The sequence below is a fragment of the Lepidochelys kempii genome, chromosome 26 (assembly GCF_965140285.1).
Source record: "Lepidochelys kempii isolate rLepKem1 chromosome 26, rLepKem1.hap1, whole genome shotgun sequence".
In the NCBI taxonomy this organism is placed as follows: domain Eukaryota; kingdom Metazoa; phylum Chordata; order Testudines; family Cheloniidae; genus Lepidochelys; species Lepidochelys kempii.
Window position 1 is genome coordinate 14,772,040 of NC_136405.1, and position 13,246 is coordinate 14,785,285.

The 13,246-nt window shown below is 50.5% G+C and overlaps 1 protein-coding gene across 13 annotated transcripts in view; it reads right to left on the bottom strand.

The window, feature by feature from the left end:
• KANSL3 (KAT8 regulatory NSL complex subunit 3) overlaps nt 1-13,246 on the bottom strand; it is a 76,849-nt gene that overhangs the window by 35,133 nt on the left and 28,470 nt on the right. For all 13 annotated transcript variants that reach the window (XR_013635058.1, XM_073325077.2, XM_073325082.2 and 10 more), the window contains 5 exons: nt 5,749-5,940; nt 3,721-3,805; nt 2,547-2,701; nt 1,461-1,573; nt 464-686 (listed from right to left, as the gene is read on the bottom strand). Coding sequence is in view for 12 of the 13 variants with exons in the window: in XM_073325077.2 (XP_073181178.1) it covers nt 464-686; nt 1,461-1,573; nt 2,547-2,701; nt 3,721-3,805; nt 5,749-5,940 (768 nt within the window). In the remaining variant the exon portion in view is untranslated. The remainder of the gene's footprint in view (nt 1-463; nt 687-1,460; nt 1,574-2,546; nt 2,702-3,720; nt 3,806-5,748; nt 5,941-13,246) is intronic.

A 13,246-nucleotide genomic window follows, 5' to 3' on the forward strand; every position in this document is an offset into this window, starting at 1 on the left:
TTCAGAGACAGCCACCTGGCCCTGTTTACAAGCCATCCTAAACCATGCGAGGTATAATTCTGCCTGGTATTAAGGAACATACAAAGGGGCCTTCAATCATGTGCATGATGAAGATGGACTCCTACTGGGGAGGAAATGGATGTTCACTGTCTATGGTGGCGGATCCCCCCTTCACCCTGCGAGGGATGTAAATTCTCTCGCTGGACTCACAAATTCCAATCCCAGATCCGCCACTGACTCACTGTGACACCTTGGGCAAATCGCCTCCTCTCTCTGTGCCTCAGTGTCTCCACGGGGGGCGGCAATAGTTCCCTCCTTGCAGCGGCTTCAGGAGGGTAAGTCGGCATACACAGATCACTCTGAACTTCAAACAAGCTTTGTAAATGCAAACTACAGTCTGAAAGGAGATGGGAGGGGGCCTGCATCTCCGTCTCCAAACCCCCCACCAGCACTAGCCCCTTACCTGCCGCTTGATTGGAGATCTGAGCCAAGCCAGGAAGGCTGCTGGCCAGCTTGGCCAGCCCGCCATTGGTCAGCAACTGGTGAATAGCTGTGGGCTTCCCGCTCCCCGAGGCTCCAAGAGACGACAAGGATGTGGCGACTGGAATGGTGCGGACGATTGTCCCGGTGCCCGTGGTTATGGCACTCAGACTCTGGATAGGTGCTGGTGTCTTCCCAGCTGAGGTCTGCAAGGCAAGGCAAGTGCGGTGAGCACCAGGGAGGAAGGGGCAGGATGTCTTTCCCTGCTCCCCCTCACTCTCAAGGGAAGTTCGAGGTCTCCGAGGTCTGGCAGAGTCTTCCCACCCTTCATCCCAGTAGGCAGCCAGTGCATCTCAGCCCAAGGGTGGATGAAGTTTGGCCCTTTCACAATGGACACCCTGATTTTAAGATGAAGGGGCAGCCCATGGAGACTACTGGCCCTAGCATGAATAAACCACCTTAATCTGCGTGGAGGCTGCTCAGATAGAGGTGGAGCATTGCAGGCTGCCCCTGCTAGAGCTGATGGGGCTGCAATCAACTCCACTGTGAGAAGCAGGAGTGGGAAAGGCCCAGCGGGCTCGTCTCACCCACTCCCCGGGGCTCGTGCAGGACCATTCCCTACATTGCATTGTCTAGTGTTTTGTCAAGTTTAGATTTCAATGTCTCCTGTGCCAGAACTCCCACTTGCCATGCACCTCATGCTATCACTGCACCCAGCCTCCAGATGGGAGGGCAGGCTGCAGACAGCAGTGGTCCTTGTAGAGAAGGCATCCATCACCCTTGCTCCTCAAGTACCCTCCTCCTGAGGGTACAAGCGCCAAACACAAGAGCAAGAGCCTCAAGAGAGCTCCTTACCGCAGCAGAGCTCTACTTCCAGGATGACAAGGATGCTGTCCTCCCAAGCTCTCTAGATCCAGTTTCCCGCTCTCCAGGAGAGCCTGTGCCTATCTGAAACCCTCCATGTCGCTAGGGCTGCCTACCTGTATGGATGGCCCCACGGATGCTACGCTCGCTGGAAGGGCTGGTGACTTGGTGCCGATGTCCTGCAGGCTGAAGCTCAGTCCCTGCAGGAGGCTGCTAGCAGACGCTGCTCCTGAAAGCAAACAAGGCTGAGGAATAATCTGCCATGAAGAGCCAGTTTCTCACCTTTGGTGGACTAGCTTCAGCAGGAGGCTGTCCCCTGAGTCACGCTACCTCTTGACCTGTGGGAGCCCCTCGGTCCTCCCTATGAGCTATGTCTCCAGGAGGAAAACACCATTCTAGAACACGACCCAACACCTATCAACTCGCATGACTGCACACAGGATGTGCGCCCAGTGTAGGCAGGGCCAGTCGTGTCTAGAACACCAGATAGCGAGCCACTTCCTGCTCCCATACAACCGAAATCGGTGGAGATGTTGCCATTAGAGCTGAGAGCATCATTGATTTCTTATTTCAGAAGCTGAACCAAAAAATCTGACAAAAACGTGGTTCGGTTCAAACTGAAATTGAATTTTGACGGTTTTTCTTATCAAAACAAAATACATCTGGGGGTCGGTTTGTTTGTTCTTCAAGTTTTTCTGTTTTGCTCCAGGTCACTTTGGGGTGTCTTTCACCCTTTTTTAATACTAGCTAAATTATTAAACAAAACACCGTTTCAAAACAAAAAAGCTGAAATGTTCCATTTAAAAATGGACCAAAATAAACCACTTTGGAATCCCCCCCCCTCATTTCTAGGTTGATACTATTCGCTAAATTTGACCTGAAAGTATCCCCCAAAATGGACTTTTCTGCAGATGTATTATTCGCTGAAACAATGTCACCCAGTCTAGCTGCCCTTGACCGCAATGGAAACAGGGCCTGGCCCAGTGTTCCATCCTCCACCAGGCTCACTTTCCAGCTCCTGAGTAAGCCACTGGCCTCATCAGGCCCCCGGGATAGCCAAACGCTGGGAAGGTTCTCAGCCACTCCCGGGTTAGAGCAAAGGTGCAGGCAGGGAAACACACGACTGATTCCAACAGATCCGTCTCGCAGGCCAGGTTTGCTTTGCAGACTCCCAAGCCAGGCATGAAGAAAGAGACATGTACCTTGGAGCGCGTTGCTAGGCTGGGCCTGCCTGCAGTGGGCACTGCTGGCCACCAGCCTGCTCTGCAAGGAATGGAAGGCGCTGGGAGCTGTGCTGCTAGGGATCATGACCGAGGGGGTAGAGCTGAGGGTGGCGGTTTCCGCTGCAGAATTCAGCCTGGAAAAAACAGAGAAACTCGGCAAATGCACTCCAGTAACCAACAAACTCCAAGGGGATGTATTTCCAGGACAAAGATTGCAGCCAAGGGGTCAAACACAGCCCAGAGCCACTCTCCTTCTGGAAGGGCTGGGTGAGACTGAAAACTTTACTGTGGTGAACTCAAAACTGCCGCAGCGGCTGCGCCTCCATGACAGGAGATAGAAGCACGCACAAATGGAGTAGGATGTCTATTTCTGAAATGTGGGGTGACTGGAAGCCCTCTGTCCCCATGCCACGCCGACTAGGTGTTATACACAGACAGATTCCACCTTGGGAGTTAAAGGGACGTCTCAATTTAAAACCGTTTTTATTTTCCAGATCCTGCCTCCTGTTCCAGGTTAAAGGCAGGGGCTGCCGCTCTGAGGCATACAGGAAACCAGAGCAGCACGATGGGAGATGAGAAGACTGAGACAGCATTAAATGTACAGCAAGAAACTCCCGGGGGGGGGGGGGGGGGGGCATTTCAAAGGAGAATTACTTTAAATACTCCTCCAGCGCTGGGGGGCGAGTCTGGCAGCAGGCAGGGAGGCCGCAGTGGCAGAGACAAGGGTTGGGCAGGGAAGATGCTTTAAGGACAGGAACTGGAGCCCAGGTTAAGGCAGAAGATGCAGGGAGAGAGAAAGCAGTGCCAGAATCACAAAGATCAGGAGGTTTGAATCTATCATTTCAATCTTTGTCTCCCCCATAGAAAGAGAGAGATATTCCTATCACCAGGATGCCCTCCCCACTACTCCCCTCGCTCTGCCAACACATCTCAGGACTGCCCTGCAACAAGTCAACACCAACGAGGGGTAGGCTCCAGGGGACTGGATATCTCCTATATCTCAGGATTCAGACATAGAGCTGGACCTCTGACATATCCTTTCACACTCAAGGTCCGAGGAAGTGGCAGACACTGGAATCACTGCTCTCTGGAGCCTGGCGTCGGCTCAGCTCTCTCAGAGATCCACAGATTAAAAATAAAATGATACACTCACTTGGTGGTGGTAAGTAGTCCCGAGAACTCCTTTACGCCTGACCCAGACTGGCCTACGGTCATGGTGGGGGGCTTTCCTGGCACACCTGTGGGAAACAAAGAAAAACACGAGACGTAAAGCTCTGCCCTACTCCAGCCTTTGGGGAGCCCCTGCCATCACGCACGGCCCAGTGACACAGAGCAATGCTGGGGGAACAGAGCTCATCCTGCTGCCCAAAGCACTTTTTAAAGGAAAGCTCCAGCACAATCCCAAATATTTTCTAGCACGTTCTAGGAAAGCGAGTCCTTCCAGAAACATCAAACCAAATAGAATCACTAATAAAACCAGGAAGTTGCCATTGCGACAATCTTATGATGCACAATAGGACTGAGGGAATCAGCTTCGACATTTGAAAGCACTGGATACCAGGTGCTCAGCACAGGGATGTAAGCATCTCTGGTGAATTCCACTAATCTGCTTCTACTTCACTCACACCCCCACTTCCTCCTTGCCAGATTATTATTATTATACAATTCTACTGCCTCGATGGATCATTGAGCACATGCCGGTTTTCTAGTGGTTGATTTTGTAAGCATTCTATTGAGACACTTTACAAAATACACAGAAAGGCCGGTGAGTTACAATATTTGTTTATTGCGGTGTTTGGGATACAAATGCGTTTGTCCTGTGTATTCCTCCTGCTCACGCACGGTAAGAGGGAATTCTTGTTTGGTTCATGTTTACTTCTGCATTTCATTTTTTTTCTGTGAAAAGAAATAAAGTTTTGAAAATTAAAAAAAAAAATCCAGGAAATCAGAGACTTCCAAAGCTGCTGAAGGTAAGCCACAATATATTCATTAGTTAATTTTCACAGTAAAACCAACTGTTAAATTAACCAAGAAATGGTGCAAAATGGATCAATTTACTTTACAGCTTTGAAAAATCTCTGATTTCCCAGGGCTTTGGAATGGCGTGCTGACCCTTTCAGTCCTACGCTGCACACTAATTCCACTCACTTGCAATTACGTTTAAGAATTCTTTTTTGGTGCTCCAAGCAGAAGTCCTACTATGCATCAATCTGGCCTACCACAACGGACAGTTTCCTTAATGTACAGTGGTTACAATAAGCAAACAAAATTCCTGGCCTCCTCTCCAGTGCTGGAGGGAAACAAAGCTGAACACACTACAGCTCTCTCTGGACTGCAGCTCACCAAGGTGCAACTCACATCACAGCAGGGTTTTCTTAACCCAGGAGAAGACGGGAGAAGAGTTGGGTTTTGCAAATGTATATATAAAAGGTGTATTTGACAGACTTCAGACCGTTGCAATGCCCAAAGGGGATCAGCAGAGCAGGAAACTATTCTATACCGAGAATACACAGAGATTCTTCCATGGGAGACCACATCAAATCCCAACATGGTCCTCCTTGTATGGCAGGAGCGGGTCCCAGATGAGATCTTTGCAGAGAGATTCCAACCTGTTTGGGAGTCCTTTGTTGTCACTTCTACAGCATCAGGGTTCGAGGGACAGACACTTAAGCAAGCCACAGACTTACAAAACTGAACGAGACTGAGTGTCCCTCAAGACCAGTATCCTGCGTCCAGCAGTGGCCTGAAGCTTCAGAGGAAAGTGAAAAGACCATGTCCCTCACAACTCAGTAGATTGTGCTAAGTCATATACAAAGGGAAAACCCTTCCCCCCGCACACACAATCAGCCTTTCACCCTGGCACATACAATTTGAACGACTCCCTTGAATCGAAGCTTCTGCCATATGCTCTGCTGTACACTATCTATTATGGGACTTCAATCCCCACCCTTCCCCAAGCATCACTGAGCACCCAGTCGCTGGCATCTGGAACCGCTTAGGCTGCCCGCCATGTCTATGTTGTTAAAGAAGAAGGTTCCTCCCCTTTGGCTCCATCTTTGTCAGCAGACATATCCTCATACCCAGAGCTGGCCTGAGACACACCAACTACCCGATCTCCATGTAAATATCACTGAATGTAAATATCTCCGGTTTAAAGAGCAGTTCTGGAACTGGGACTCACTTTCTGGCTGTGCAACGAGGGGTGCTCCATTCCCCGTGCCAGCAGCTTCCCCGTGGGAGACAATGGTCACCTTGATTTTGGCTCGCTTGGAGGATTTGCTGCAATGGGTCGGGCTGGGGGTTTGATGTCTCTTCAGCTGCATTCGCACATCTTCTTTCTCAGTCGCTTCTGGCTGCTCTGAGGAGACTGGAACTAGAAGACACAGAAGTGTATATTTGAAACCAATACCTGCTGCCCTGAGGATAGCATAACTCCAGCACGGATGATAATGCGATATATACCCAGAGAGGGAACACAAGCCCATGCATATTCTCTACAGCTTCCTTCATGCGGCCCCCTCCTGCCTTCCATGCACCAGGACTCAGACTCTAATGTCAGAGAGGACCATCATGATCATCTATACAGACTCCGGCTGAGTCACTGACGGCCTCAAACCATGGTTTAAAGAGGTCAAGTTACAGAGAACCACCATTTATGCTAGTTTAAACCTGCAAGTGACCCGAGCCCCACGCTGCACCGGAACCCTAAGGCCTTCAGCACCACAGCACAAGTTGCTCCCACTTGAGCCCCAGGGCTGACTCGGTGACAGCCACGCCTGTCCTTTAGGCCCTGCTCTGCAAACTGAGGAAGTGCAGGAGCCAAGTGAGAATCTTAACGGATTGTGCTGTGCTCCGTGTGAGCCCCTCCTGACTGGCTCAGCTGCCCCCGTCAGATGCTGCATCGCAGGGTGCTGGTGCTGAAGGCCTGTGTCAGGGCTAGAGCAACCTGGGTCTGCCTCTCCGTTTTGTCTTTTGACATAGGGAAACTGCAGGGTGAAGAAGGTGTGACTGGCAAAGAGGGGGCCTGCACCGTGATCCCCGTGAGACTTCCGAGGCCTGTCTAGCTGAGGTTTGGGTATTACTCAGACTCTTCGAAACCAATTATCTACTGGGCACCTGCCATATAAAAGAGCAAGACAGTCCAAGTTCCCGTGTGTGTGAATGTGTTGCTTCTAGAGGTCAAAAAGGGACACCAAGAGCCCTCAAGCCTGTTGGGAACCACCTCAAGAATTTGGGAAAAAGCAGCAAAAGACTGGAGAGAAATCTTGGGCGAGATTTCAGATCTCTCTGAAAGCCAAGAGAGACACAAGTGACGTTGTTAACATTTTTACAAGGCATCTGTGGAAGAGTCAGGGCTGAGTTTAACTTCAGCTGTTGAGGTAGCTCCTGAAAACTACCATTGAACACAGGAACATGTGGGAAGACACCCCTCTGAATTACAGGTCACTGGCGTGGGCTCCTGCAAAGATCCTTCATAACAAACTGGTATTTGATTAAAGGTCTGCCAAAGAGCTGTTTGAAAATAGTGCACATTATTTACCTGCACTGGAAAGGGACATATTTACTGCAGTATTACAGAGGCTGTCACTGTCTGGGCTGAGCAAGGGGATTAGCAGCATGCCAAGGCTTCTGTATTGGGTTGATTTGTTGCCTCTGTTTTATATTATTTTCCTTATTCTAACCCTTAAATTACGGTGGAAGGCCCTGTTGTGCCAGGTGCTGCACAGACATTGAGGTGGACGCAGTATTTGCAGTATCAAATCTCAATGTTTCAAACTCAGGCTGCTTCCTGGGGAGATTTTGGGGGAGGGCCCAGCAAGGCCCAGGGAAATCAAAGTTGGTTACTAAGGGCTGGTCTACACTACAGCGTTACGTTGCCTGAACTACAAAATTACAGAATTTTGCATCCTGTGCAGTGTAATGAAGCCGCCCCAAGCCCCGGTGTGGACACCACTAGGTCGGCAGAAGAGGTGGGTTTAGTACGGCACTGGAAGACCCGCTTCTGTCACTCTAGGAAGTGTGAACACGGCGGCAGCAGCCCGGCTGCAGCGCTGCATCTGTCCCAGTGCAGCATTTCCTGAGCCAGCCCATGGAACAACCCTGGATCCTAAACACGCAGACTTTTCTGCAGAGTCCCCCGGGAAAGTGACATGGCAGAAGGGGACGGACTCTATTAGCATGTTTCCAAAATGCCCTGTGTTGAATTTCCCCCAGCTCCCTTCACCAGTGCTTTCTGCCCCCCGTTTTCAACCATACCAGGGAGGCCTGGCACCTAGGACACATCCGCCAGGACGCAGCCTGCAGACTCCGGCAGGAATCAGCTATTACCCACAGGAGAGTGGGTTTGCGGGGTGGGGGGGGAGGGAGAAAACCTGGATTTGTCCTGGAAATGGCCCACCTTGATTATCATACACATTGTAAGGAGAGTGATCACTTTAGATAAGCTATTACCAGCAGGAGAGAAGGGTGGGGGAGAGAAAACCTTTTGTAGTGATAAACACCCATTTTTTCATGGTTTGTGTGTATAAAAACATCTTCTGTATTTTCCACACTATGCATCCGATGAAGTGAGCTGTAGCTCACGAAAGCTTATGCTCAAATAAATTGGTTAGTCTCTAAGGTGCCACAACAACTCCTCTTCTTCAGGCAGGAATGACGTTTGCTGAGGAAACAACCTCAGCTTGTCAGTACATGGTGGAAAATTCCTTCTTGACCCCAAATATGGTGATCAATTAGATCCTGCGCAGTTGGGCAAGACCCAGCAGCCAGACACCTGGGGAAGAATTCTCTGTAGTAACTCAGAGCCCTCCCCATCTAGTGTCCCATCACCAACTGCTGGAGAGTCCTCTCTCTCCTTACCACTCACGTCTCTAAATTGATTTCCTTGTGCATCACAAATTGCTGTATTTAGAATGAGCTCTTCATATTCTAAGGCAGCACAGTCTAAGGATCCTGTCTTTTTCTGCACTGAAAAACAGTGCAGGCTTATCACTTTATGAACCGCTGCAGTAATAATGCCCCTTACAGAAGTGTTTTTCATTTCCAAAACACAGTACAAATGCCAGCCCATCATCACGTATCCCCACTTTACCAATGGGGAAACTTGAGGCCCAGAGAGAGGTAAAGTGACTTGCCCAAATGCACATATGACCCCATCAAAGCTGGGATTAGACCTCAGCTGCTGACCCCGTGCTCTGCTCCAGCCATCCCTGCACTGCAGCGCATATTGCTGGACTCCACCATTCATTACTCTGCAAGAGTCAGTTCTTTATCGTGTTTCCTTGGCGCTCACCACCACCACACCTGCACAGCTCAATCATCCCTGTATGTTCCCTCGCAACACCCCTGCAAGGCACTGTTATCCCCAAGGTACAGATGAGGAACTGAGATCCACAAAGACTAAGGCCCAGATCATTCAAGGTATATAGGTGCCTAAATCCCATTGATTTCAGGATTGAGGATCTCTGTCCGATATCCTAACCTGTCTGGCCTCACATAGGCAAGCCGAGACTTCCATTTTTCTGCTCAACAGTTCCTTTGTACCTCAGCCTCCCAACCCACCCTGCCCGAGCACATCTGTTCTGTCCTGAGGCCTACTGTGTCAATGTTCTGGCACACACACCACAGCTCCCAGCAAAATGGAACCCTCTACATGACTGGGACTCTGGGCACTAGGGGAACAGAAGTGATTATTAACCACAAGACCATCCTTCCTCAGTACCGCATCTTGCCCATTTGTATTCCACTGCTGATATGTAACGGCATGATCTCAATTTAGAACCCGGGAGTTCATGGCTTGCACCCTGCTGTCCATCTCTTCACTGGAGAAGTAAGCTTTAGCACACCACCCAGCCCCGGCACATTCTGCAGCGGAGGTGCTGAAATGAAGGCCGGCCTTCCAATGTCAAAGGTGTAAAGCTACAGTGCTCAGAAAGGGAGTTCCCACCACACCTGGTCTCAGTCCACTCTGGACTAAGGGGCAATAGAAGTAAGGCACATGACACCAACCCTTTGCAAGCACTTTGGAGGACAGCATTAGAACTCAAAACGACCTGGACAAATTAGAAAAATGGTCTGAAATCAACAAGATGAAACTCAATAAAGACAAGAGCAAAGTACTGCACTTAGGAAGGAAAAATCAAACGCACAAGTAGAAAATGGAGAATAACTGGCTAGATCATAGTACCGCTCAAAAGAATCTGGGAGTCATTGTGGATCACAAACTGAATATGAGCCAACCATGTGATGCAGTGGCAAAAAAGGCTACTATCATTCTGGGGTGTATTAGCAGGAATGTGGTAAGTAAGACATGGGAGGTAATTGTGTCCCACTTCGCTCAGCACTGGGGTGGCCTCAGCTGGAGTACTGTGACCAGTTCTGGGCGCCACACTTGAAGAACGATGTGCATAAACTGGAGAGAGTCCACAGGAGAGCAACAGAAACGATAAAAGATGTAAGAAACCTGACCTGTGAGGAAATGTTAAAAAACTGGAGACATTGAGTTAGCCTTGAGAAAGAAAGACTGAGGAGGGACCTGAGAACAGTCTCAAATAGATTAAGGGCTGTTATAAAGATGACACTGATCAATTGTTCTCCATGTTCACTGAAGGCAGAACAAGTAGTAACAGGCTTAATCTGCAGCAAGCAAGATTTAGGTTAAAGATTAGGAAAAACTTTCTAAATCTGAGGGGAGTTAAGCTCTGGAACAGGCTTCCAAAGGAGGTTGTGGAATCCCCATCACTGGAGGTTTTGAAGAACAGGTGGGCAAACACCTGTCAGGTTTGGTCTAGGTTTACTTGGCCCTGCCTCAGCACAGGGGTCTGGACGAGATGACCTGTCAAGGTCCCTTCCAGCCTCCATTTCTCAATTCTAAGCCCTGGTCTACGCTGGGGGGAGGTGCCGACCTAAGATATGCAGCTAAGTCGGCGTATCTTAGGTCGACTTACCTGGCCGTGAGTCGACCGCTGCCACTTCCCCGTCAACTCCGCTTCCGCCTCTCGCGAGCTGGAGTTCCGGAGTCGATGGGGAGCGCGTTCGGGGAGCGATTTATCCCTTCTAGACGAGATGTGATAGATCGATCACTACCGGCCGATCCGGCGGGTAGTGAAGACCTGCCCTAAATACTTACCCTCAAGCTGGGGAGGGCCGTAGGGGAAACAAGAATATATAAAGCCTGAAAAAAGTCACTGAGGTAGTTAATTCCTTCTCCTATGGGGGTCGGGGAGGAGGCGCGTGTGTGTAGAAGAAATAGTCCTTGGGGTCCAAGTTCTTTACTGAACAGCCTTCATCCTCCTGGAGATCAATGACCCCACTTTGCAGGAGCAGGTCCCCGACCTACTGCTGGGGGAGAGTGCAGCTGAACCACATTACTGCTAGGCATTTATTTGTTGGCATTGCTCTACCCCAACGCGAGCATCAATGCGTATTATCTTAGCACCTGCACCCAGGGTCCTGCTTTGAGGGCAGCAAGGTGGGGTGCTGGCTGATAACAGATGCGCAAAGCTTACACACCTTCCCCAGAACTGTGAACATGCAGAGTGAATGGAACTACCCAGAGAGTTTTGATCACCTATGCGAAGAGATTACAGGCATCAGTTCCGCTGCAAAAGCCCTTGAGACCGCCCGAGCATCAAGCACACCACCCGGCGCCATCAGCTGGGCAGCACCATGAAACGGCAGCTGCAGGGGGAGCGATGCTAGTACTCCTCAGAGCACCCATGACAGCCAGTGATCAAACACACCCTCTTGCATTCCACATGATCAAAGCCTCCTTCATTACACAATCACTGTGGCACACACAGCCTCTTGTTCTCACAACAGATGGGAAGAGCTCCCTGTGCGCTCAGGCTGAAGCCCCAGGCACCAGCGCTCTGAGCTCTAGTTAGACAAACCTATTGCTCCCACTTCACCATGGCTTCCCACCACGCTGTTCTCCTGCAGGGAGGCAGCATCCCTCTCCTCAGCCCCACCGACGCAGAAACAGCAGGGCTGGAGGACAGTGTGACCAGCCCTGGCTTCGCACTAGCTACTGTCAGAGCTGCCAGCGGGCAAATCCAATGTAACCGCATGAAGGCATTTTCCCTTAAAGTGCTGGATGGCAGGGACTGAAGTGCTCCTTTGATGGTGTGGAACACTGCACACCTGGATCCTACTGATGCCGCCTGCTCAATGCTCCAGAAACAGGGTGGGGCTGCTGCCAATGTGTCCCAGGGAAAAATCTCTTCCCATCCGGACAGCATGCGAGCAGGAATCACCCCAGTTAGGCAATTAATCCTTTTTGTGCCTGTGAGCTGCTGCTGGGTGTTCAGACCCCACGGAGAAGTGCAGAGCTACTCCGCTGAGTCACCCAGGCAGCCTGACCAGGTGGATCTCATTACCTCCAACGCCGTAGTAGAAAAACCAAAGTTCTCAGAGGCAGAGCTTGAGGGAAGGAGAACTCAATAAGTAGCCAGCCTAGGCTAGGACCTGCTTGTCTATACAGTCCTGCCTCGGGCTTTGTTATGTCACTTCTGGACACAGCCAAACCCCAAGAAGGGAGTGTTTGGACAATAACCCAGTTGTGTGTTAGGCAGAGAGAGGGATGGGGACCTCCTGGTATCTCACAGTACCCAGCTACAGCACCTCACAGTCCCGCTGGTCTCCAACTAATTATCCAGAGCTTCATTCGTCCAGACAAGAAGCCACCAGCACTATGCCATGAAACACCATGCTTTACAGAGAGGTGTTCCTCCATCACACTCCCCACAGCCGAGGGCCACCCGCTCTGGCACTGACAGGTCATGTCATGACAAAGCAACTCGCATTAGAGATAGATCCAGCTATTACAGCAACTGAAATGCCTCCCAACCCTCTTACCAGCCTAACCCTGCTAAAATCCTCCTCCAGACCTTTATCACCAACCTCTTCTAACCTCAAATCCTTCAGCTTGACTCCACAGTGGCAGCCAATGCAATTGGAGGCAAAGAAGTTGAATCCATTTAGCTCAGCTATGAATCTGGCCCCCCATCTCTAGGTCTCAGAGGCTCTGACATACAGTAGCCAGAGTTTCTTCCTCCAGTCCCATTCTCCCACCATCAACAGTGGCTTCCTATCCATTTCAGGATCCAATTCAGCACTGCCTTCCTGCTTTCCCAAGGAATCCCTCGCCCTCCCTACCCACTCCTCTGCTGTTCCTCCTCCAACTCTCCATGGGTTTGGAAAGATGCTCCAGCCGGCCTCCTTGAGCCACTAAGCAGCCCCGTCTCTGCACCCACGACAGGCTGTCCAAAGCACTTTCCTGTACCATGCATCAACGAAGCGCCTTCCATGTCAAAAGCACAACTCCCCATGCTGTGGTCTGCATCTCAGCCAACCAGACCCAGCACACAAAAGAGTTACGCTCCTGACCACAGGAAGCTGCCAGGACACTCACATGATGCCACAGTCCATCAGAGCAAACCACTGCAAAATCATGTCACTCCCAGGGAACATTTACCGGCCAGAAAGAGGGAAAGCCAGGGGAGGGGTGTGGCTGTTTTGCTTCAGCTCCCACGACAGCAATGAGAAAGCAAAGAGCAGAGAGAGGGGGACCACACGCTAGAATGCCCCCCAAACCAGTGCGAGGAGGAGAGGAAGGTGATGGAGGAAAGCCAGAGGAGGAGGAAGGAAGCGGAGAGAGAGAGGAAGTGAGGAGATACTCA